Below are 26,221 nucleotides of genomic sequence, written 5' to 3'. Positions count from 1 at the left end.
TTCATTGATACCAGTCATAATGAATGTGCAAATTGTGTGAAATAAAGTGAATATTACGGTACAGTCTTTGGAACTTTTCCTTGAACATATTCTTTCATCTCCCTGCTTTGGCCCTGTATACTAATTCTTAGAGGCAGCAAGAACCATATTGATCCTAACGACCTGTTCAGGACTATCTTTCCCTAAGCTTAACTTTTAAAGGAAAGGCAGAAGTCACCTGCTCCTGAGTGGCTATCCTCTTCCGCATAGAGACTGACAGGCCTCTCAAAAGCCTGACTCGGCTGTAGCCAACACATCATTTATCACTAAGACAATGGACCAAAAGGTGTCCCTTTGCTAACTCAAGCCCTTTATCTTAAAGTGTGCTTATTCACAACGAAAAGCAAAACAAACAAAAAATGTTCCACGACTATTTCTGCTCATTGAGAGGTTTTGTTTTCCAAATTAGTTTCAAACAAATTGTGCTGAAGAGTATAGGTTTATGGACGTCCATCTCCTCCAAAATCTAGGTGAAAATCTCTTCTAAACCTACATGTGTTTGAATTAACAGAATGCCAGGGAAAATCAAAATTGGAACTAATGGCACTTTGGGAGACCGAGGCGGTCGGATTGCTTGAGTCCAGGAGTTAGAAATAGGCCTGGGCAACATAGTGAGACCTCGTCTCTACCCCCAAAATACAACAAATTAGACGAGCGTAGTGGTGCACACCTGTGGTCCTAGCGACTCTGCAGGCTGAGGTGGGAGGATGCTTGAGCCTGGGAGGCGGAGGTTGCAGTGAGCCGAGATCGCACCACTGCACTCCAGCCTGGGCAACAGAGAGAGTCCCTGTCTCAAAAAAACAAAAACAACCTCCCCAACCCCTCCCGCCCCCTGCCCCCGCCCAAACACTCACAACTTTCTGGTGGTAGGAATTCTCGTTTTGCAGCTGAGCAAACAGGTTAGGAAATCAGACAGCATACCTAAAATCACTTGGCTCACCAACCTACAGCTCCCTCTAGGGGGCTGCTTCGCCCTTATTGGTTACATACACATTTAGGGTGAATGCCATGGTTATCTAACAGAACTGTTTTGGTAGTCTCAGGTAAACTTACGGTACGGAAATTTGTTTCTTGAGGATACAAAAAAGAAAAGTGTCAAGTTAAGGGGAAAGTAAAAATTCAACTCCCAAAACATCATGTGTACAGTCAGGCCGTCACTTCATAAAGAGTTCAGTTGATGAAGTTTCACTCTTGAAACTTCACTGTATGTATGCAAGCCCTAACTATTAATACAGGTGAGAGCATCCACCTTATCTTCCATTCTCCCTAAGCCCTGAGGGTGGGAATGGGGGGGCACTCCAATCACCTGAGCTTAAGTACATAGCTGTGTCTGGCATAGTCTGGTTATTTATAGCCTCAAAAAAAAAAAAAAAAAAAAGCCAGTTTCTTGTCCGATTCAGGCTTTCCCTGCCTAACCCTACTAGCTTAATGCGATGTTGACATTACCAGGAAATGCACAAGTCCCAAATGCATCTTATAGATGTTTTTACCTGTTGAAATAATATCGGGTCACAAATATTGTTACTTGTTTTTTTTTTTTTTTTGCAGAGATTCTATTGCTCATTTGACTCGGGGGCGTTGGATTTGTGCTGAGTGTAATTTGACTCCAAGCATGCACATTGATCACTTCTTCCCGTGTTTGGGGAGTACAAGTGACTACTGCGAGTCCTCAAATATTTTTCTTTTCCTTTTCACGTGGAGGAAAGCGAATTCTCCGATGACTGTTTGGCATTCTACGCAGGGGTTGGAAGAGGGGTTCCTCGGTCAACTCCGGCTGCGCGGGGGGCCTGTGTGTACTCAGGAACACCAGGCTGGAATCGTCCGCCTTAGTTTCAAATGATAAAAGTGCGGAGGGTCTTTCTGCCTCTAAGTCGCATACAGGACTGCCTGTTTACGGGGTACACTTCCACATACTTCTTTCCCGGTGGTGCCGTCTCGTGGCGGCAAAGCCTTTAGGAAGGGTCTCTGGGGAGAGAGATGATCAGTGGCGACCACGCCTCCCACGTTACAGCGCTCGCTTCCTACTGGGGGTAGGCGGGGACACCAAGGCTCTCCAGCCTGGGAACACGGAGTTCGGCTGCGCTGTACCCAACTGGGAAGCTGTGGAAACACAAAACTCGGGCGGCGACAGCACCAGTCGCTTTTCCGCTCTCTTGGCTCTTTCTTCCGCTTGCACCGCCCCCACCCCAGCCGCACTGCCCCAATCCCGGCTCCTCCGCTCAGCGAACGCTAACCCGCACCCCCGCCGCTCCCGCGTTTCTCTTTTTCCACCGACTGGGGCCTGACTTTTATAGACGCCGCAGCCAATGAGCGCGCCTCTTTCCTTCTGCCCTCCCGTCTGGCCAATCGCCGCGCCCCTTGTGTAATCTCCGGCTAGTCGGCTGCTTTCGGCTATTTTCGCTGTTGCTGGCTTTTACAGGAGCTGCTCGCTCGCAGCCAGAGACGCTGCTTTTTTTTCCGGGTTCGGAGCCGTTCCGGATGCTTTAGGCTGCCGGATGTCTGATCTCCGGATAACTGAGGCGTTTCTGTACATGGATTATCTGGTAGGTGCATGGCAGGGGTGGCATGTCGCCTCTCGGATCTCGGCGTGCCCGATGGCCCCCTGCCTTGAGGAGCAGCCTTTTTGCTTTCTTTCTTTGGGATAGGATGCCTCTGGGGTTCTTTCTCCCGCAGCCGGCTCGGAAGCCGTGCCCTGGACTCGGAGGGGCAGCCTCCAGGGCGGCTGGGTGGTGGAGCTGACAGGTAAAAGTGCGGCCTGGGCCAGCACGGCTGCGGGGCGAGGGTCGCGTTGGGGCTGCTTGAGAGATGGGGCGGCTGCGGTGGCGCGTCCCCTGCCCGCGATCGGTTTCCTGGCTTCCCTCTGCGCTCTCCGCAGAGGACTTTCTTTCCGGGGGAGCGGGAGTTTTCCGCTCTCCCTGGAGCAGAACTCCAGGTGCTATTAAAGAGCCATAACCAGAATGGCTCACTAAGTGCCCAGCAGCCCTGGTCATTTGATTGTTATTAAATCTCTAAAGCTATGACCTCGGTCGTGGCGGGGTTTTAAAAGCACATTACCATAAAGCAGACGGGTCTAAACTACCTCTCAGGCTGGTCCGAACAGGACTGAGTAGGGACAGGTATTGCCCCACCATTCCGGTCTTGGGTGCGTGCCGCTGTTCCACTGTGCACGGATTGGAACCCGGCTGTTTAGGCCAGGCTTGTGCTGAGAAGTTAGGTGGGAAAAGTGTCAGCACAGTACTGGGACCGAACATCATTTTAAAAATGGACTTCTGTGTGTGTCTTAGTGGAATTATGCGAGCAGAAATTATGTTTCCCCAGAGCTGCTTGTTTGCGTTTAAGGGGATCCTCATTTACAGGGACTGTGTTCGATCCTATGTGATGACTGTGTTTACCATGTTGGGCAGAACCGCTATTGCCATGCAGGGTTGAAGTAGACGGGTAGAAACATTGACCCTCCTGTCATCTTGTTGAGCACATGCACTCGGTTTTCGACTGCAGAGCCTCTGCCTGGCAGAGATTTGCCAGTGCCTTCTAGGAATTACACTTAAGCCTCTACAGAGAAAGTCTGTGCATGCTTTGATGGCCAAGTAACGCCGGACCGGCTTTGTACTGTCATCTGTGTATTGGGCTTATTTTAGTGTCCATAAAGAAAACGTTTCTCCTAATGCTTCAGAGCTTGATGGTCTTGGTGGGAAAGGAGGGTGATTGCAGTTAATGCATGGCCTTGTGAATGGAGCTGAATCTAAAATTCTGAGTTCAAGTTCTGTTTTGTTGTTCATTTGTTGATGGCAGTAACTTCCTTTATCTTTGTTATAAAGGGATATTATTCACTCAGTACTGTGGCTGGTTAAAGGGGTTGTCTGATTATGAATATTCTTCACAATACAAGGTGCCCTGTAAGTTAAGAGAGCTGCCAAAGTGTCCAGAAGATTGTTTTCTAAGTTAAATAACTGATTTAATTTGTAATTTATCTTATATATTACAATACATGGTTTTTGTCTTGCAGTCTGCGTAAATTAAAGCTAAAGTTTGTTGGGATAATTACCAAGTAGGAAAGAGTGACATTACCTGTACTACTAAAAGCTAATTTTGAATACTTAGTTTTTAAAAAAGAAAATCAGGTGGTTCTGACATTTTATTATTTTCTTTATTTACTGAATGTGTTTTAAATTTATAAATTGCATCACAAAGCCATCTTTGAGGTGTCAAACCTATCAAAATGATTAGTGAAAACAAAATTGATAACTCTGGTTAATTACTCAGGCTAACCTCTAGATAGGTATAGTCTTAAGGTGAGTGGATGAATGTTTGTGGCCTCAAGGTTACCTTAAAAGCAGATTAATTTATTTGCCAATTTACTAACAGCTGTGTGTCAAAACCAACAGGTCACAACTTTGACTTGGCTTTTTTATTTTCCCTGGGCTCAAGGTTACCCTAAAAGCAGATTCATTTCTTTGCCAATTTACTAACAGCTTTGTGTCAAAATCAGCAGGCCCCAAATTTGACTTGGCTTTTTAGAAAGTTTTACCTGCCATACATCTTAGTTTTACTTTTATATTTTAAAAAAATCATTATTTTGCCACTTTATCCGTCTAAAATTCACAAGTGCAGTGACCAACCCCATAAAAGCCACTGGCTACTCTTTGGAGGTGAGAAAAGAAATCTTAAAGGAAACAGTTTCGTTTTTGTGAGTGTGCCAAGTGTCCCCTGTGAAAAGATTTAAGAAAATTCTTTAGCATTTAACTGGATGGAAACAAACAGAAAAACCATCTCAAAACAAAAAATTAGCCCTCCCGAGATGGCTTTTTTGTGTTCACTTTTGCTTATCGACTGAGAGAAAATGATGTGCCACACATTATTCTTCTCTTCCTGTCTTTCGGATTGATTTGCTTGCTTATGCATACTCTGTGTGGTGTTTATTAAAAGCCCTATTTCTGAGGAATAATAATTTATTTGCATCTGGTATCTTATTAAAAAAAAATTCCTGAGTTCTTTTACTTACCTTGCAGAAAAAAAAAAAAATGCATCTTTCATTCCAAGTTTGACTCCGGATTTTGCTGAATGGATTAGAGTAAGTTCCCTTTCCATGCACTTGACAAGAATAATGGTGTGTGTCATTTCTTTTTAATCAGCATTTGACTGTCTTGTGTTGTTCCTGTTGGAAACTGGAAGAGAGAGCTGTGGGTGTGTGTATTGTTCATTGTTCTTTGGGCTGGATGTCACCACTTAACCTTTTTATTTGGAGGAGAGTGGAAAGGAAGAGGGGAGAGAAAGGTGGAGGTGCTATTTTTTTTTTTTTAACAGGATTAATCCTTTTAATAGGATTGAGTTATTAAAACAGATGAAGAAGCTCTACTGATCTTCGAGGTCGCTGTTGATTTCTTAAAACAAATGTTCTCAGAAGTGACAGTCAAGGTGAGGGACAGGGATAGTACTTTAATATTTAAGACAGGGTTTTATTGATTTCAGTCCAGGGAAAGAATAGAAATGTGCTAATCCTAATCAATTAGATGTATCACCTGGTGCAGTGCCGGACTTGATTGTTGGCATGTATTAATAGTTAGGGCCCGATATTTTATTTGTTGAATCAGATGCATATGAAATGGAAAGGGAAATTCTGCTTTTTTTCACCAGTTTTTAAACAGAGACAAGATAAAATCTGTTTGGATTAGGTGTTTTGTTCTGGGGAATGTAGGATGTATCCTTTACTCTTTAACTTGAAGATGATCAAGATATAATCCGTTTAGCCGGGGTGACAATTTAAACATAAAAATCTCTGTTTTCCTGTTGATGAGTGATTCTTCCTTGAAGGGCACACAACTTTTCCCCTTTCATGATGGAGTTTAAAGGCCTTGTTTACATCTGCCAGGTTTTTTGGGTAAACATTTAGCTGCTGTCCCAATAGGCAGTACCAGCATCTTACTCTTTCTTCTCATAGGTATAACTAGTAATACAATGTGCAAAGCTTTTTGAATAACGTAGGAGAAAATAGTGCAGTTAAAATGAAAGAGCAAAACACATTTCTCGAGTTTTCCTGGGAGCTTGGACAAGATCAACTTCTAGATTCCTTTCAGTTCAAAATTTTCTGTCTTGACTCTTGTGATGGTTGATCTGGAATTAACCTTTTTTCCCTTTGTGCCATCAAAACAACAGTGGTAGAATTGGTTGTACTCTGTGTAATACCTATGATGATTAAATGAGATAGTGGAGGGAAAGCCATTTGTAAACAGTACATTGCTTTTCAAATATAAAATGTTAATAATTGTATGGCTGGGCGAGGTGGCTCATGCCTGTAATCCCAGCACTTTGGGAGGGCGAGACAGGTGGATCACTTGAGGTCAGTAGTTCAAGACCAGCCTGGCTGACATGGGGAAACCCCATCTCTACTTAAAATACAAAAATTAGCTGGGCGTGGTGGCGCACGCCTGTAATCTTAGCAACTTGGGAGGCTGAGGCAGGAGAATTGCTTGAACCTGGGAGGCAGAGGTTGCAGTGAGCCGAGATCACACCACTGCACTCCAACCTGGGCGACAGAGTGAGACTTGGTCTCAAGACACACAAAAAAAGACATTAATGTATTGTAATTATGTTGCTGATGTTACTTTTATACGTCCTGTAGAATGACTGTTACTGCTTAGTGGTATTGACATACCTTTTAAACTAGTCTCAATTTATGGAAATACTGGGAGTTGTAAGCAACAGTCAGGAAGTCACAAGACTCTTTTAAGATTCTTTTAAAAGCTATGAAAATAAAACCCATTTGAATAATTTATCTATTCAACAAATATTTATGGAGCCCCTACTTTGTGCATGGCCCTGAAAGTCATGGAGGATGAGCCCTCAGCTATAATATCCTCCTTGGCTGCAGGACTGGCAGGTGTGTGGCTCTAGAGGAACCTGTGGCAGGACAGGTTAAGTAAGGCACATAGGGGAGGGGGTAGTTTCTGATGTGCTTCTTTGCTTTCTAGTACATTTCTCTCATTTTATGTGTTTTATTGTGAACTAAAATATAAACTTAGACTTGAAAATGTGACAAGTAAAAATGGTTGATAAGTCTTGGATGCTAATTGTCAATTAATATTCATTGCATTTGTATATAGTAGCCCCCACCCTCCCATCCAGTTTTACTTTTCAAAATTTCAGCTAACCATGGTCCACTGAGGTCTCAAAATAGGTGAGTACAGTACAATAAGATATTTTAAGAGAGAGAGAGACCACATTCACACAACTTTTATTATAGTATATTGTTCACTTTTATTATTAGTTATTAATCACTTACTGTTCCTAATTTATACATTAAACTTCATCATAGGTGTGTGTGTATAGGAAAAAATATAGTGTGCTATGTGCTATGTTAGTTAGTTCTATGACAGCTCAGTACTATCTGTGGTTTTAGGTATCCACTGGGACTTGGAATATATCCCCCATGGATGAGGGGAAACTACTGTACCATGTTGGGGTTTTTTTTTTTTTTTGAGACAGAGTTTCGCTCTTGTCACCCAGGGTGGAGTGCAATGGGGTGATTTTGGCTCATTGCAACCTCTGCCTCCTGGGTTCAAGCAATTCTCCTGTCTCAGCCTCCTAAGTAACTGGGATTACAGATACTCACCACCATGCCCAGCTAATTTTTGTATGTTTAGTAGAGATGGGGTTTCATCATGTCGGCCAGGCTGGTCTCAAACTCCTGACTTCAGGTGATCCACCTGCCTCGGCCTCCCAAAGTGCTGGGATTACAGGCATGAGCCACCGCGCCTGGCCAGTGTTTGGCATTTAATAAGATTAGATTTGATAAGGTTAGTTTAATAAGATTTCTTTGTAAAGACTGGTAGACCTGGCCTATTTAGTTTCTTGGTTATAGGCTGTATCTGCCATCATAAAAATATATGTGTCAGTGGCGAAGATGTTGCAGAGAATTGGGTCGATCATCACAAATCTCTCACCATTTGCAGATAAAAACCAGCTAACTAACCAACAATAGAAACCCATGATGTGCTACAAAAGGGAGAGCCCACAGGCACTATGAAATTGTCAAGGATCCTACTTGAAAAGAGGAGTGAAGGTACATTTGTGATTTCATATTATGTTCAGTTATCTGTGAACTGAACTTCTTTATTGATAAAAAAAAGTACATTGTTTTAAACTCTGAATATCTATGAACATTGTAAGTTGTATTTATTTTGACTAACTGTTAAGTGATAACGTAGGTCAAACACTTTTTAGTCTAAATGTCGACTGGATTAGGCAGTCACGTTAAATATTCCTTTCTTAATAATTTATAAGATAAAAAATTATCTGAGCACAATAAACAGATCTACCATATATGGAGTTCACTTAGCAAAAATGTTTTGAGCAAATCCATACCATTAGGTAGGAACTTTTCTACAAAGGTGTTAGGTCTGGTTCCCAAACTTCTGTGGCTCTAGTCTAACAGTATGAGCCCTAGGAGAGGACACATAGGGACCTTGATTCATGCCCTCCAGGGACTTGCATTCTGAAAGATGTCAAAGCCACATGCTTGTTGGCATGTGGGCAGTGCTGGGGTGGGGGGTGAGAGGAGATAAGCATATGAGTTATAATTAGGAGGGCAAAATCAGTTAACATTTATTGAACACTTACTCTGTGTCAGTGTTCTAAGTGCTTTGCATGTGTAATAGCATTAAACTGAGACTCAGGGAGGTTGTGTAATTTCCTCAAGTTCACACAGCTAGCAAGTAGTTGAACTGCGCGTGTGGCCTAGGGCCCTCCCTCTTCATTGCCTTCTACCTACAAGTAGTTCCTTTGTGTTGGGCAGAGGCTCAGGCAGCTTGGTGTTAAAGCAGTTGGGATGCACTCAGAATTTTTAGTATATTGCTTCTTAAGTAAACAGGTACAGAAAAGTGGTACTTGACCACTGCTATGTTAAAGAAAGCAGTGGCCATGAGCAGGCTGGCTGATGCGCCCTTGTCCCCAAGGACTCTGGCAGGTGATTGTTACAGAGAAGGCTGGCTAGGAAGAGAACTATGTTGTGTGCTGGGAACTCCTGCCTTACAGTCTCCTTACCCTGGTCACAGTCACTGAGGTGATCTTCAGTATCTAATGTTCCATCAGGTGACCACATACAGATTTTCAGGCAACCTCCTTACTCAGCCCCCTAGTGTCACTTTCAGGGGCACATTCCTACCTGCCCCAAGCCCCAGTTTTGTTTCGTTTCGTTTTTCTCCCCTCCCCACCACCCTCTCCTCCCCCCCCCATTCTTCTTTTTTTTTTTTTTTTTGACAGGGTCTCACTCTGTTATTCAGGCTGGAGTGCAGTGGTGCCATCTCCTTACTCAGTCCCCTAGTGTCACTTTCAGGGGCACATTCCTACCTGCCCCAAGCCCCAGTTTGTTTGTTTCTTGCTTGCTTGCTTGCTTTATCTTGCTTTCTTGCTTGGTTGCTTGCTTGCTTGACAGGGTCTCACTCTGTCATCCACGCTAGAGTTCTGTGGCTTGATCTCAGCTCACTGCAACCTCTGCCTCCCAGGTTCAAGCAATTATCCCACCTAAGCCTCCTGAGTAGCTGGGACTATAGGCATGTGGTTAGTTTTTGTATGTTTTGGTAGAGACGGGGTTTCACCATGTTGTCCAGGCTGGTCTCGATCTCCTGACCTCAAGCGATCCACCTAGCTCAGCTTCCCAAAGTGCTGGGATCACAGGTGTGAGCCATCGTGCTCAGCCCCGTTTCTTTTGAAGAGGTACTGAGACTGCTATGTTCCTTTGCCACGTGCTGCCTGGGAAGTCGGCTGTTCCCAGCAGACACTAGACCATAAGCAGCCTGTTGCTTTTGGACTTCAGCTGGGCAAAATCTCTTGATGGTATTAACTTTATAAAGGATTTATTTCTAAGGTAGACTAAAGAGAAGGAAAGCTTATTAGGGAAGGTCTTGTAACTATTGTTGGTGACAAGAAATGGGAATTTCCTCTGATACCTCCCACAAATTAAATTATTGAGGGGCTTTTACTTTGGATCCTGCAGCCCCCTGTGTTATGACGTGGCTCTCCCCTGTCGTCTCTCCGAATGCCCCAGGTGTTTGGATGAGTCTAAGAAGCCCAGTTCTGGTTGACCCTCATTTTCTGAGTGTCTGTAAAGTACCTAGGCACATCTACTTTTAGCAGGGCTGGCTTCCCAGCCGTGCAACCACTGGGTTCAGAAGAGCCCCATGCTTGGTTTACTGCTCTTTGGTCACTATCCTGAAAAAAAAAAAATCTTAATTTTAGAACAGGGCTTTGCGTTTTCATTTTGCACTGGGCCCCACAATTTATAAGGCCAGTTCAGATTTCTAGCACTAAATACATGGCTGGCATCTGAGTCTATAACCTGCATCATTGCTGGTTCCCTGACCATCTGAATCACCATTTTATCACTGGAATCTAGTCTGGTGTCTGGTAAATACAGGACTGTGTACCATTTACAGTGCAGAGTGTTTTACTTGGATCACCAAATTTAATCCTCCCAATAGTCCTGTTAACCAGGTATTGCTGACTTACAAAGACATGGCAACTTAGAAAAGAGGAAACTTGAGACTCTGAAAGGTTGAGTGTTGCCTAGAATTGCATAACTAGGGGAGGGTCAGGGTCAGGGTATGAGCTTGTCTGATTCTAAGCCCATGGTCGTGAGCATTCTTTGGTGCTGCTTACCTATTATAATTAATAATTATTGGGAGGACGAGTGAGAGAGACTATGCGAACCATAGATAACAATTCTGGAAATTGAGGCGTCACTTGATTGTTTCTGTCACCTGGTTGCCTGTGAGAGGCCCTCTGGGAACTCAGTGACAGTGCAGCTCCCACTGGGAAAGTTGTATGGGTTTGTGTTTGAGGTGGGAGTCTGCTCATTGATTTTATTTTCATTGATTACCCACTTTCTCCTTCACTGTGCATAAAGGTAGGTGTTCTGCCCTGTGGCTCATAGAGCCAAACACTTCTACATGATTTTGATAGTAACTCACCATCTGAAAAGTTGCATTTGCAAGCCATTCTCATTTATCAAGTTCCTCTGTACCTAGAGTTGCAAGCCACTCTCATTTATCAAGTTCCTCTGTACCTAGACTGCTGCTTTCAGAGTTGAGGACTTATCCCACTAATTGTGTCCATGTCTCTCCAAAAGGGATTCCCCTGCATTCTTTTTTCAACAGGAGAGCTGCTGCTCTGGCCTCTCTCTCGGGGAAGGGAATGACAATCTGGAGGCGCTCCAGGACCATTGATTGAGGCATTGGAGGTCTATACCTGTTCCTAATCAGTGTAGACATGGAGTCAGGAGCTAAACAGAAATACAATTCTTTCAGAGTTTTATTTCTAATTATGAATTATTTTAAGCACTCAGAAAAGTACAGAAAATAATATAACAGACTTCTGTGTACCTGCCTTCCTGATTGAACAGGTGTTAACATTTTGCCATTTTGACTTCAAAACTCTGGTGATCTTTAAATGAAACTAAAGACTCCTGTTCCCTGCATGCTTCCTCCTCCACCCTTCTCAGTGGTGACCACTATCCCGAGGTTAGTAAGTAACAGTCTCATGCATGTTTTTGGCTTTTTATCATATATGCATATGGGTGTAAACCATATATAGTATCATTTTGTGTGCTTTAAGAATTTTACCAGAATTGGAACATAATGTCCTATCTTTTTAAATTTGCTTTTTTCCCTAAAAAAAAAAAAGTGGAGTGAGTAAGAAGTTGGTCTGCCCTCAAGGTGCTTATGCTCCTGTACGATGAAAAATAAACAGTTACATTTTGGAGTAGCATAGTCTATCTGGAGGGAAATAAAGATGACTCGAGTAGCACATGAAAGGGAACCTAACCTAGATTCCAGGGCCAAAGAGAACTTCCCAGAGGAGTCTTTTAACATCTGCAACATTGAAGCTGAGTAAAGTTGGCCCAGTGACAGGCAGGGCCAGAGCCAGGCAAAAGGAATAGCTGTGCGGAGATTTGGGGGTGAGTAACCCCATGACTTCAAGGAACTCCAGGGGTTCTGTGTTTTTGGAGCAGGGTTTGGAGCAGTGCTAGACATGAAGCTGCAGAGCCCAGCTAGGGTCATATAAACCCTAAATGTTTGCCTGCAATGACATGGTCAGATCTGTCTGCAGTGCAGAGAAGGATTAGAAAGGGAGGGCAGACTGGAGCAAGACTAGTTAGGAAGATGTCCTGACCCAGAAATGAGATGATGGTGTTCACAACCAGGAAGGGGCAGGACGGATGCAGAAATGTAGATGGATTCAGGCAGCATTTAAGAATTGCCAGAATTTTGTAATTGGATGTGGAAGATGACAACAGAATAGATCTCAGGGCTAATTCTTAGGTTTTTGGTTTGAGCATTGTTCTGGTTATCTAATACTGAGTAATGAACCACCTTAAAACAATAGTTTAACACAATGACAATGTATTTTACTCGTGAATCGGGGGTTGACTGGGTTCAACTAGGCAGTTCTTGTCCAGGATCCCTCATGAAGTTGTAAACAGATGGAGGGTGGGGTCACCTCAAGGCTTCATACACATGCCTGGCATCTGGGCTAGGTACATTTCAACAGCTGGGTGCTGGACAAGGGTGGCCCCCTGGGTCATCCCTCTTCATGTGGTCTTTCTGTGTGATGGCCTCAAGATAGCTGGACTTTTCATATTTAGGCTGAAGGCTCACAGAGCAAATGTACCAGGAGAAACTGGCAGAAACTGCCTGGTCTTTTCTACCCAGTCCTCAACAGTGATGCAGTGTCACTTTTACTGTGTTCTTTTCATCAAGATAGTCAGAAAGGCATTGCTAGGTTCAAGGGCAGAAGAGAGATATCTCTTAGTGGGAGGAAGGTTGAAGAATTTTTGGACATGTTTTAAAACCACCGTAGGTATTGAGGTGGGTAATGGGGTCATGCACTGTGATCTGTAATCCCGAAGAAATAGCAGGTTGGGTGGGAAAGGGAGAAGTTTGATTTCAGAGTGACTGAGTTTGAACTGCTTGTGCAGTAATTCAACTTGAGATTTCACATAGGTAAATGGAAACTCAGAGGTGAGATTTGGAGATGTAGTTAAAACTAATACCTAGGGCCGGGCGCGGTGGCTCATGCCTGTAGTCCCAGCACTTTGGGAGGCCGAGTTGTGTGGATCATGAGGTCAGGAGATCAAGACCATCCTGGCCAACATGGTGAAACCCTGTCTCTATTAAAATACAAAAAATTAGCCGGGCGTGGTGGTGCGCGCCTTTAGTTCCGGCTACTTGGGAGGCTGAGGCAGGAGAATTGCTTGAACCCAGGAGGCAAAGATTGCAGTGAGCTGAGATCGCGCCACTGCACTCTAGCCTGGCGACAGAGCAAGACTCCGTCTCAAAAAAACAAAACAAAAAAAGCTAATAGCTAACATTTATTGTTACATACTGCAACTATATATATATATATATTTTTTTTTGAGACGGAGTCTCGCTGTGTCGCCCAGGCTGGAGTGCAGTGGCGCGATCTCAGCTCACTGCAAGCTCCGCCTCCTGGGTTCCCGCCATTCTCCCGTCTCAGCCTCCGAGTAGCTGGGACCACAGGCGCCCGCCACTGCGCCCGGCTAGTTTTTTGTATTTTTTAGTAGAGACGGGGTTTCACCGTGTTAACCAGGAGGGTCTCGATCTCCTGACCTCGTGATCCGCCCGCCTCGGCCTCCCAAAGTGCTGGGATTACAGGCTTGAGCCACCGCCCCCGGCCTTACTGCAACTATATTATTAATATTTTACGGGAGGCACAGTGCTCAGTGTTATTTATATGATATACATTTGCTATTATCATTTTAGAGATTAGAAAACTGAAGCTTAGAGAAATTCAGTGTTGTGCCTAAGATGTGGTGGAGCCAGAATTTGAACCTAGGTCTGGTTAACTTCTGAGCTTACATTTGCAACCACTTAGATGGTAGCTGAAGCCATAGCCGTGCATGAGGGTTCAGTTGTGTGGGAAAGGAAAAGACTTGAGGATGCATATGGCCTCAGCCACTGCTGGCATGTAGTACACATGCAGCTTTTATGGGATCACCAAAAGAAAAGGAACCAAAGAGAAGCTTGCAAGCCAGCCATGGTGGCTTGTGCTTGTAATCTCAGCACTTTTGGAGGCCAAGGTGGGAGGATCACTTGGGACCAGGTGTTTGAGACTATACTGGGCAACATAGTGAGACCTCTGTCTCTACAAAAAAATAAGATAGCCAGGCATGGTGGCATTCACCTGTGGCCCCAGCTACCTGGGAGGCTGAGGCAGGAGGATCACCCGAGTCTGGGATGTTGAGGCTTCAGTGAGCCATGATCATGCCATGGCACTCCAGCCTGGGTGACAGAACAAGACCCCATCTCAAAACAAAAAATGAAAAGAAAGAAAGAAAGAAAATACCAACAACAACCAAAAAGAGGAGCCTGGGAGAAAGAGAACTGAGAGGCTGAAAGGAAACCTGGAGAGTGTAATGTCAAGCAGGCTGAGGATAGAGACTTTCCAAAAGGAGAAAGTGGCCAATTTTTTTTTTTTTTTTGAGACGGAGTCTCGCTCTGTCGCCCAGGCTGGAGTGCAGTGGCCGGATCTCAGCTCACTGCAAGCTCCGCCTCCCGGGTTTACGCCATTCTCCTGTCTCAGCCTCCCGAGTAGCTGGGACTACAGGCACCAGCCACCTCGCCCGGCTAGCTTTTTGTTTTTTTTAGTAGAGACGGGGTTTCACCGTGTTAGCCAGGATGGTCTCGAACTCCTGACCTCGTGATCCACCCGTCTCGGCCTCCCAAAGTGCTGGGATTACAGGCTTGAGCCACCGCTCCCGGCCAACAGTGGCCAATTTTGTTAAACGTTGACCAGAGATCATGGAAGATAATGACTGGAAAATGACCACTGAATTCATGTCAGTGGTGACCTTGGCCAGAGGGCTGTCATGGGCCTTCTGGGGGTGCCGATTAGTGGAGGAGTGGGAAATGAGGAGATGATGCTGCTCCAATGAATGTTTTGTGAGACATTCACCAGGAAAGAGAAGAGAAAGGGCTGGAACTGGAGGGGCAGGAAGGTTGGGGGGTGGCTTTCCTTAAATGGGACTAGAGATGGCGCAGTGCTGGTGAAGTAGAATGTGAGGTCGTTTTGCCAAGAGTGACTGAAATGTGGTCAGGTAGGGGTTTTAGCTGAGGAGGATTGAAGAAGCTGCAGTGAAGACTGAGGGCTGAGGATGACCAGGGACACAGAGGGTTGGTAGTTGTGTGGTGCTAAAGTCACAGACCATGACTTGGTACACATTTAGATGGTTGTGTGATTTCTTTTTTCTTTCCTTGTAGCCTTTGTAGCTGTCTAGATGTAGTTTTAAGAAGGTGGGCAATTAGATTGGTAAGGGTTAGGGTTTTTCCTAATCTAAGGTGAATCCATAGGTAGACAATGGGGTGCAGAAACTTAGTACACTGGTAAGAAAATGTTTGAAATGATAGACTGAGATCTGAGTTATTGGAAGGGAAGGAAAGAACAGCAAATAGAAAGTAGAAGATGGAAGGGACGGTTATCTTGATAAGGCTGAACCATAAATGTTGTAAGGAGTAACAAGTCAGAAAACTGGAGGGAAAGAAAGTTCAATGTGGTCAGACAATAGGGGTGTGAATTGAAGACTGCAGAGGTAGACTCTCCAAGGGGAGGCCCCAGGGTGCGGCTATGGCTGGCAGCAGGTAAAAGATGGGGAGGTCACGAGGCAGCAGAGGAAATACAGCCAAAGTGTCAGATGGATCGTCCTCATGGAGGAAGTCACCAGGACCATAGCAGGGCTTGTGTTTGAGTGAAAGACTGAGCCAGATATCAGAAATCCTTAGTGAATGAGGCAGGGTTGGTTGACATCATTAACAAGTAGCAGTAGAGAACACTGGATAGAGTGTATTGTCCTGAGTCTTGAAAGGAGTGGGACGGTCGTGGCCCAAGAGTGGGAGAGGGTGGTTTCAAGGGATTGAGTTAGGCCACAAGATAGAGGGTACATTTAACAGAGCTTTTGTGGATGTAGAGGAGTTTGTTTCATGGTTGAGTGCTGCGGGCTTTGGGTTGAACTCCTTGGCTTCACCAACTATTCTGTGTAACTTTGGCAAGTTAGTTGCCTTTTCAGTGCCTCACTTTTCTCATTAGTAGAGTGAGGACAGTAAGAGGAACCTCCTCTTGGATTTGCTGTGAAGAGTAACTGAAATAATACACATACTCTTAGGTTAGTGCTTGCTACTTCCTCCTTTCCTGCCTCTTCTTGTTCTTCATAATAGCAAAAAAGCAATCACAGTATTTATATTGGTAGATACTTTCTAAGGGCTTTACTTATTGAATCCTTAAACCAACTCTGTGAGGTAGGTGCTAGCAGTATCATCTCAATTTTTCCGATGTCAAAACTGAAATGTAGAAAGAATAAGGAACTTGATTAAGGAAATACAGCAAGTTAAGAGGCAGAGCTGGGACTTAAACCCAAGAAATCTGGCTCCAAAGCCCTTCTTCCTAACGAGTACTGCAGAGTTAATGCACCACCACCACTGTGGCAGAGGGTTCTATGGAAAGGCTGGGGAGGGCAGGTACTAGTGTGAGATGGGCTTATTGGAAGGGAGGCACAGAGCAGTGTACAGTAAGGATGACCTTAACATGAAAGATGTTATTTCATCTAGCAGTTCCCTGGTTTAGGGAGCTGGGAGAAGATTAGGCCCAGGTTAATTGTGCTACAGAGGGTCCTCATTCAGATTACTAAACCCACAGCTCAATTACTGGATTCTTAAGACTCTTGGCCTATTTTTTTTCTACTAAGAGGGGTTGCACTACCAGGGGAGTTCTGGTTCCTGGTGAATGGGCAGACTGGACCCCCTCAGGAGACTCAGTTGCTGTCTGGATCTATCACAGGGCTGGATTTCTTTGGAGGGGTCCCTGGGTTTGAGTCCTGCCAGTTTCAGGTTCCCAAGGCAGAGAACTCATAGTTTGAAGTGCTGAGTCCAGAAGCTAATGAAGATGGCCCAGGCCGAGGCCTTTCCAACAGGACTGAAATCTGGTCACAGGCAGTTGTTGGAGCCTGGAGTTTGTTTTGTTGTGGGCAGCCTGCTTAGGGCTGTTTTGTTAGGGCAGTTTGTGAGGTTAGCCCTCATATGTTATGTCTGGAACAATTGTATAGTAATCTGGATGCATTGTTAGTAAAGCTAAAATGGGCTCTGTGATCCTGACTTCTACCTAATTAAAAGGATCAGGAGCATAGTATTGTGGAAATCATTTTTAGTTTTCTCTCCTCCCATTATTTAAACTTCTCTTCTCCCAACCTTTCACTACCAAAACAGAATGCAGCGTCCTTCCAGGGCCACTGCAGGGCTGCCTTAGACAGTGAGGCCTGTTAGACACTGCACAGAAGTGCCTGGCCAAGGGGGCAAGTGGGGCTGAAATCCAGCCCCTGCTTGGCTTGCCCAGATACCCATTGTGAACTGGCACAGAGGTGCCTAATGTGCTAGCCATGACGCTGCCTCGGGCCTTTGTTGCTCTCTGTGTTATAGGACAGAGCACATTGTGGCATAGTGCAGGGCTGGGTTGCAGGCCTCTTAATATGCGCAGAACCTAGCACAAGTACACATGACAGGTGCTGAGTAAATATTTGTTTGGACTGAGATGCTGCACATAATAAGGGTTAGGGGCACAGCCAGACTGCCTGCATTTGCATTATAGCCATGTGTCTTACCTGCTCTGCAGCCTCTGTGCCTGTTTCCTTCTATGCAAAGTGGGTGTAATGATAGTATTAAATACCTACCCCACAGAACTGAGTTAATGTATATATAAAGCATTTAAAAGAGAGCCTAATTCTGTAAGTACTAGAAAAGTGTTTGTTTGTATGTAAAACAAAGACTTATGGTACTGTTGTCACCAAAAAGATTTAACTCCATTTTGATTCATTTTCTCCATACCAGCCTTTCAAAAGTCTCCCTGCCTCTGCTTAATAAGCATAGTGTAGGGTAACTGGGTTAAAGACACTGCAGCTGCTTGCTGGTGTTTTAAGTGGTGGCTATTTCTGATTCACAGGGTGAAAGGCCCTGGCAGGGAAGAGGGTGGCCCACATCTCTCCTCAGGCCAGTTCTGCTTACAGCTGTTATCTGTGTTTGGCCACACCAGCCGACTCTCTTTGAACTGACTAGACGAGTTTTCTGAGGTGCTACTCTGGAATTCTGTTATTGTTTGGAGCCTTCAGTTCCTATTTCTTTGGAGTCCAACAATTTGAAAGTCAAGTTTCTGCTTTTGAGAAGCAGAGCATGTGATTTATTGGCCAGCTCTTTTACCCCTTCTTCCTGTGTGAATGTTTTCTGAGAGGCAGGGTATGGTAGAGGAAGGAGCATTGAGACGATTTATTGGGTAATGTCACTGTTCTTGGTCATTTTGAATGTTTCCTGAATGAGACTGGTTCTTTTTTCAAGTCACTGGGCTAAAGTAGAAAACCTCTTGGGATTATTGGATTCCTCTCTTTGTTTCATTTTGTATAGAAATGTATATTTTGTATTGTTCACCAGTAATTTTTTTCAGTGTAACATACTTTTTGCTATGATTTCTTGGGATTTCTATGTGTATTTTAAAGGTTGGGTCATTTAGATGGGATCACTCGATTGCTCCTAGGTTTCCTTTGCACTTCCAGACTCTTTCAGGGTCCCTACTGACCTGGCCGTGGGCTGTGGGTAGCATTACTTTTTAAGCCTGGAGTGCAGCCCCTCCTCATTATTTCTGTGGATGTAGGCTGCAATTTTTGTACAGTCTGAGATTCCTGTGCTAGTGATGTTTTAGTTTAATTATGTCATTATTTGGGCAGAATACCTAACTATACTGGGGATCTTTGTTAATACCCTTAGGTGAATATTTTCCATTTCATGTCTTCTGAGTTCTTCCAGTTTTATCATAAATAATTAATTATGTGAGCTTAATATTCACTTGGAGTAGTTTCATAAAATGGACTCAGTAAAAATTTTGGTTCTGTGTTGAGAAAGATCTTGAGTTGCTAATTCTTACTTCACATCAGATTCTTTGTAAGAGAACACAAGTATAATGAAACAAGTTGCTTAAAAAGTTGAAATTATAAAAGCTATGCAAGATGTGATGCATATTTTAATACTTTCTACAAAGGTTGTCTTGAATAAACCATCGTAAAAATGAGTGATTATTAAAACAGGAAGGAGATGAAGAATCAAGAGTTATAGTAAGCTTACTTGACGATTCAGTCTTTTCCTCATCTGTCTTAAAGTAGTTCTTTTCTGTTTCCCCAAATCCAGAGTGCATAAGAGTTCATCTGAGGGAAAGATTATTTATCCCAATTGCTTTATATAATTGCAGTGAGTGATATTAAGACAATAAGCAGTAGCAACAATAACAAATACATATGCTTCTAACACTGAGTGTGAGTAGTATTTTCCCATGCATTCAAAATTAACCAGGACTTTTGTTTTATTAAATGATATTTTAATCAGTGTTTATTTGCCTGAAATGAAACATAGTCACTTTAGGTCCTCGATTTTAATTCTGCTATGTAGCCCTGTGTTAAAAGATCTTGCAGCAAGACAAGGATCTGTTAGGTTTTAAAGTATTCTATAAGGCTGGATTTCAGTTAGTTTTCGGAGAAGAAAAGCCCTACCTTCCCTTCTTCCTAACCATCCTCTTTCCTTTTCTGACTTTCCTTACTCAGCAAATACTTTTTGGGAGCTTAATGGTTGGCAGGCATTTGGGCATCCTAAATAATACAGGGATGACCCTTGTAACTACTGAGACTGTAGCCTATAACACTGAACATAAAATACATACATCTTTCTTTCAACTACTGAACTCTGACTTAGTAGTTTGAAAGCAGCTATAGATAATAGACAGACAGATGGATGTGGTTGTGTTTCAACAAAACTTTGTTGGCAAAACCAGGCAGTGGACTGGATTTTCCCACAGATTGTAATTTGCCAGCCACTGGGTTATTGCATGATATTTTTCATTGGCATTGGAGTTTTGGCTTTTGGACTTGGGGGGAACCTTTAAAGAAGAGCAAGACAGTTTGGGAGGCCGAGGCAGGAGGATCACATGAGGTTAGGAGTTCAAGAACAGCCTGGCCAACATGGTGAAACTAAAATACAAAAATTACCTTGGTATGGGTGGCACACGCCTGTAGTCCCAGCTTCTTGGGAAGCTGAGGCAGAATTGCTTGAACCCAGGAGGTGGAGGTTGCAGTGAGCTGAGATCGTGCCACTGCATTCCAGCCTGGTGACAGAATGAGACTTCATCTCAAAAAAAAAATAATAATAATAATAAAAGGATGATGTAATCAGTAGCTTTAGTTGTTTGAAGGGCATAATGTCTTCTATGAGTCTGAGCAGGTCAAGATCACAGGAAGGCCAGGTATTGGTTCAGGTAAAGAAGAATTCTCTTAAGATTTGTTCATCTTCCTTGAGTAGGAAATGACAGAACAGAAGCTGGCTCCCTGCTTGTTAGGGACATCATAGAAAGGAGTTCATGCACTGAGTGAGAGGTTCAAGTAGATGCAAAGTTCCTTTCAACTTTTTCCTTCTAGGTTGGTCCTAATGTATCAGCCAATCTCTCTTCACTTTACTATGAGTTATTTAAGAAAACATTGTGGTATAGGGGAGGAACTAACATGTTTCTTTTCTTGTCGTTTAGGCAGTGGAGTTTTTTCCAATTAATTTTATGCAGAACTATTAAACAAGTGATATTTTAATATATTTGACTTTTTACAAGCATATGTTTATGATATTTACTTATATGTTTATTATTATTGTATATTATCAGTGAGGACAGTGAAGCTGTTTTGATGAACACAAAAACTGCATTTAGACATGGTTGAGAACTGGAGGCTTATCAAATAGTTTATTTGGTTCTGCATTTTGTTCTCTTTTTGGTGTAGCATCAAGGAAGAACAGGATTCCAACAGAATCGTAGTTGCAAATGTTACAGATTGGAAAGTAGCTCACTGTGCAATGTTGAGCTGATCTTCAGTCAGGAGGCAGAACATAGGTTTTGTCGTGAGGCTTGATCTCTCCCCCCCACTCCAGGTTACTCTGGCAGCATGAATTATGCGTGGGTGGTTTCCAGTGTGTTAAAATTTTATATACAGTACATTTGAATATGTTGTTTCTCATTTCAGTCTCTAATTAAAATTCAATTTCTACTTAAAAGTATTTCTTGAATATCCAACTGTCTCTTTGCAACACCGTGTGGGGTTGCAGAGCTGGAAAAGGACTGGCTTAGAATTAGACCTAGGCAGTAGTCTACGTTCTGCCACTTACTAGCCTCAGGCTAGTATCCTTTAGTTTTTTTTTCATATGACAAATAGGTCTGGAAATACCTACATTGTGAGCGCTGAGTGAGATGACAGTATAAAAATACCTAGTGCATAGGAGAACCTTAGTAAATGCCTTTTTTTGCTTCGCTTGTGACTTGTAAGATAAGGCTGTCCTTTTAAATTGAATTGTGTGTGATTCTACTCGATTTCTATAGGTATAGTTACTAGACATTATTCACCATGTTAATGAAATGCTTGAATAGAAACTCTGCCCTCAGAAATGCAAACTGCTCGTCTGAAAGGAGTGGACTTACGAGGGGCTATAGCTCACCTGGTTCATGGGTTGTGATTCAACCTTCTGGTTTGAGCGTGAAGGGAGGGCTTTGGAGAGATCCGCTTGCTGATAACAGGTGGAGGGCAGGTATTTCAGTGGCTTGTTTATCCACACGACACGTCAGAAACATAGGCAATGACTATACTGCTTTTAGTTGTTAGATTTTTATATCACCCTCCACATATCTGTTCCCTTTAGTCCTTAGCACTAAAACCCATTCATAAAGAAGGGCCACGTGCACACCTTTGGAGAAGCAAGAACATAACAGCAAGGAAGGGAGGGAGGGCTTGTGCCACTTGGCAGCTAGGCTTTAGGGATGGGATAAGGAGAAAATCTACAAGACTTAGGAAAAAGTGGAATCCCTTGAAAAAGAAAAGGGAAATAGGGTGGGTCCCTGGGGACAAAAGTAGGTAGATACTACCACCTGAGTTGGGCACAGGGATCCCTGGGACTTACAGAAAATGCCAGGTAGTTCCCTGAGCGTATTGACTAGGGCTATTTGTCCTCAGCAAGTATGAGACAGTGGTATAGCTGCTCATAGGAATCTCAGAGCTTGGGGTATCAGATACTAAAGAGTGGCTCAAAGAAATTGGCTCTGAACCCAAGCCCCAGGGGAGCCCAGTTAAGATGTCCTAGGGCCTGGCGGTTGTGACTGGGAGTTGGGTTTCTGTTAAGATTGCTCTTAAACTATGAGATTAAGCAGGAGGTGATAACACCAGATTTACATGTTGAAAACTTGCTCTGGCTGTTGAGTGGAGGATGGATTATACAGGGATCGGATGGGAACTAGTGGGGCCTGTTCAGGAGACTCATCCACATTCCAGTAGTAGATGTGGGTGGCTTGGCTTTGGATTCACTAGGTGTGAGAAATTATCTTCCCTCTGCTAAGCACCTGATGCTTGCTTATTTAATTCAATAGTGTTAGTAGCTTTAGTATTATTATAGCTAACCCTCTGTATCTGCAGGCTCTAGATCTGCAGATTCAATGAACTGCAAATTGTAAATATTTGAACAAAAAAATGTAAAAAATAGTACAAAGTAAAAAATACAGTCTAATAATTACACAATGTTGTCATTGTATTAGGTATTATAAGTAATCTGGAGATGATTTAAAGTATACGGGTGGATATGTGTAGGTTATATGCAAATATTACAGCATTTTCTATAGGAACTTGAGCATCCACAGATTTTAGTATCTGCAGAGGGTCCTGGAGCCAATCCCCCATGGAAACCAAGGACTGTCTGTCCTTGGATGGATGAGTTTTCTAATGTGACTTCTTGATTGGTTCAAACTCAGGTTTGTCTAACCTCAAAGCTTACCTTTCTTTTCCCTCCACAGTCAGAAAAATAAGAGGAAAAGTTGAGATTGTCTAATTAATAAGCAAATAGAAATCTTTTTGAACCTTTAAATGGTTGTTTAAATGACTACACATTCTCCTGTAGTCAGCCTTTTCTTGGCAGTACAGTAATTTTTGTGAGTTAATGTAGAAGTACTGATTCAGTAAAAGGACTTGGCCATTTGAATATTTTGAGGACTTTAAATATAGATTTGACAATGTAGGGATCATGCCCAAAGAAGTGACTTAAAAAGATAAATCAATGGAAGAATCCCTAAACAATGATTTATAAGGTTTTAGTAGAAGGACAGTGCTGAAAAGTTGTGTTCATTTAATTATATTGAAAAGGAATGGAACATAGGGAATGGAAGATGAATTCATACTCGATAATTGAATAAATGTAATTTTCCTTGTGATTCTAATTAATTTTGCTCCTAAGTGCCTAATGGACAATGCATGGCAAAGTAGATACCTATCATTATAACAGCATTAAAAATATTAAATATTATTGAATATTAAGATATTGAGTGAGACTGGACACAGTGGCTCATGCCTGTAATCCCAGCACTTTGGGAGGCCAAGGAGGGCGGATCATGAGATCAGGATATTGAGACCATTCTGGCCAACATGGTGAAACCCCGTCTCTACTAAAAATAGAAAAATTAGCTGGATGTGGTGGTACTCACCTATAATCTCAGCTACTCGGGAGGCTGAGGCAGGAGAATCGCTTGAACCCGGGAGGTGGGCGGAGGTTGCAATGAGCCGAGATCACGCCACTGCACTCCAGCCTCGTGACAGAGCAAGACTCTATCTCAAAAAAAAAAAAAAAAAAAAATGTTGAGTGGTAGTTGATATAATTTTATATAATGTAGACTAAAACTTTGTCAGTTTAAACATCGTGCATTGCCAATCTGGACAATATTGTGACGCTTGGCTAAAAATGGATGTTGTTTATTGTTTTGCTTCAGTTGCTGGCTCTGTTGAGACAGAGTAGTAAGATCTCTCTTACTGAAGCAAAACTGAAGCAAAACAATCCAAACTTGGATTTGGAATGTTTACTCCTTTGGGGAATCTCAGAGTTACCATTCTGGGTTACAGTATTTGCAGTAAGAAGTCACAGGAGTTAGTCCTGGTAATGCAGGTGACAGCAGGTGAATGCGAGGCATCTGTAGAAGCTGATGGCAGAGTGCAGCCCCTGGGGCTTCCTGGTGTCTGGGGCCCCTTTATACGAATGCTTAGAGGAAGTTGTGTGCCTGGAACATAGTAGATATTCAATTAAAATATATATTATGTGTCAATTACCAAGTATGTAAAACAAAATACAAATCTGGAGCTCACTGTGTTTCCTTTTATAACTCATTGAATCCTCTTAGTACCCAATGAAATAGGTACTACTATGATCCTTACTTTGCAAATGACAAATTAAGATACACAGAGGTTAAGACACTTGCCCAAGCTCCTACGAATAGTAAGTTGTATGGATAGGATTTGATTCCAGAGAGTCTAACACCCAAAGCTGTTAGATTTGCTCTTAATGTCTCCCAGAACTGCTTCTCAATAAATATTTGTGGATTATTGAATTGAGTGTCTAATGCTGCGACTTTTTATGGTAGAATACTGTGTTTGCCTACGCAAGGGGTTTGGGAAGCAAAGCTGTTGAAAGCTTTTTTGGCATCTCTTTTATTGTCTATAATATTGTTAGAATGACCACATCTGCTCTTAAAAATAGCAGTGTCTGAAATCCACCCTCTCCTGCACATTCTCTTATTATTATTATTTTTTTCTTCATAGGACTTGTCACCATCTAAGTTGATTTTATTTGTTCTTTTGTGTGCTACTACCACTGGAGTGTAGGCTCCATAAGAGCAGGGACTTTGCTCACTGTTCAGTCCCCAGGATAGGACATGGCTGGGCACAAAGTAGGTGGTCAATGCAAATATGAAATTGTTTAATTAATGAAGAGAATTAATACCAAGTTCATTCGTGCTTCAGCTTGGGCATCTAAAATCCTTGAGCCTTTCAAAGGAATTGCCGTTCTATGCTACACTTGCCACACTGGGGCATCAGTGGTTTAGGGAGTTACAATGCCCAGGCTGAGTTCTTCTAGTTGTTAATGACGTATGGAAAATTCTTTTGCTTGAAGTTAATGAGAAAGACCTCTGACTTCCTTACAAAATGTGCTGCAGGCTTTCCAGAATCCTGTGTGCTCTTGAAAATCTCCTCTATTCATTATAAATCTGAATTTGATAGGTTTCTGCCATCCATGAGAAGCTGGTGCCTATATTCAATTTTTATTGCCCATATACCTTATTGTAGGTACTTGTGTTCGGGGAAAAACCTTATATGTCTGGGTAGGCTACAGAGTCAAAGAGGCTTGTCCAAAGTGTTATTTGTGGTAGGTGAGTGACACTGCATCAGCATGTTTTTGTTTTTTATTGGCCGTTGGCAGTCAGACTTTTATGATTTATTGAATCATAAAATACATGTAAACTGTAAACCTGCTTTACTCAGTTTGTTTGACTTTATTTGGTAGCACTTGCTCATGATGATTGAGTTTGGCCCCCAAGTCCAAAAGACTTGAGTTCAAATTGTGGTTCTGTCACATTCTCTCAACCACTATATCAATTAGGACTGGAATTGGTTGGAATATAGTGGCTTTGACAATTTCATTTTTTGCTCAGGCAAGTAAGTCCAGAAGTCACTAGGGCTCCAAGAAGCATGTAGACTTTAAGCTTATGGTCCAAAATTAGTGCCAGAGCTCCTGCCATCACTTCTGCATTCCAGATAGCTGGATGGAGAAAAGGCAGAAGAAGAGTGTGCTTCCTTCCTGGAAGACTTGTAAGACTTACTGATTATATCTCATTTACTAGAATTTGATCATACTGCCATTCCTAGCTGCAAAGGAAACTGAGGAATATAATTTTTTAACTAAGAAACAGACTTGTCTGCAACTACACTCAGTCATTCTTCACATACCGATTTCTCTCTGGGTCTACTTCTCTTGGGGTTATTAGCAGGGTTGTTATTCTTCTCTGCTTTGCATAACTTTTCTTTTTCGTATAGTTTCTTTTTATTCATACTTGTGGCTTTGTAAATTTAGATTGCCGTGATTCTTCATGGTTATGAAGTTATTTAATAGCTTTGCTTTTTGTATTCCCTCAGTTTTATTTTGCACTATGAACTGCTTCATCTTTTCAGTATTTTTCAACTCAAATTTAGGAGAAAGAGAATATGATTAGGTTAGCCTGGCCCTTCCTGCTAGACCACACCATGGTT

At 42.8% G+C, this 26,221-nt stretch overlaps 1 protein-coding gene and 1 long non-coding RNA gene across 2 annotated transcripts in view; both read left to right on the top strand.

Annotated features, from left to right (window-relative positions):
• Positions 1 to 2,423: 2,423 nt before the first annotated feature.
• Positions 2,424 to 26,221, top strand: part of ARL15 (ADP ribosylation factor like GTPase 15) — a 455,769-nt gene continuing 431,971 nt past the window's right edge. Inside the window, exon 1 of the mRNA XM_033179558.1 lies at positions 2,424 to 2,582. Coding sequence (XP_033035449.1) covers positions 2,535 to 2,582 — 48 coding nt within the window. The 5' untranslated portion in view covers positions 2,424 to 2,534. The remainder of the gene's footprint in view (positions 2,583 to 26,221) is intronic.
• Positions 2,591 to 26,221, top strand: part of LOC117065114 — a 32,689-nt gene continuing 9,058 nt past the window's right edge. The window contains exons 1-2 of the long non-coding RNA XR_004429823.1: positions 2,591 to 5,110; positions 7,989 to 8,098. This is a non-coding gene — a long non-coding RNA (uncharacterized LOC117065114). The remainder of the gene's footprint in view (positions 5,111 to 7,988; positions 8,099 to 26,221) is intronic.

This window comes from Trachypithecus francoisi, unplaced genomic scaffold (assembly GCF_009764315.1).
Source record: "Trachypithecus francoisi isolate TF-2019V2 unplaced genomic scaffold, Tfra_2.0 Lachesis_group2, whole genome shotgun sequence".
Taxonomy (NCBI): domain Eukaryota; kingdom Metazoa; phylum Chordata; class Mammalia; order Primates; family Cercopithecidae; genus Trachypithecus; species Trachypithecus francoisi.
Note: the sequence above shows the minus strand (reverse complement) of the source record. Positions and strands in the feature narration are given on the sequence as shown.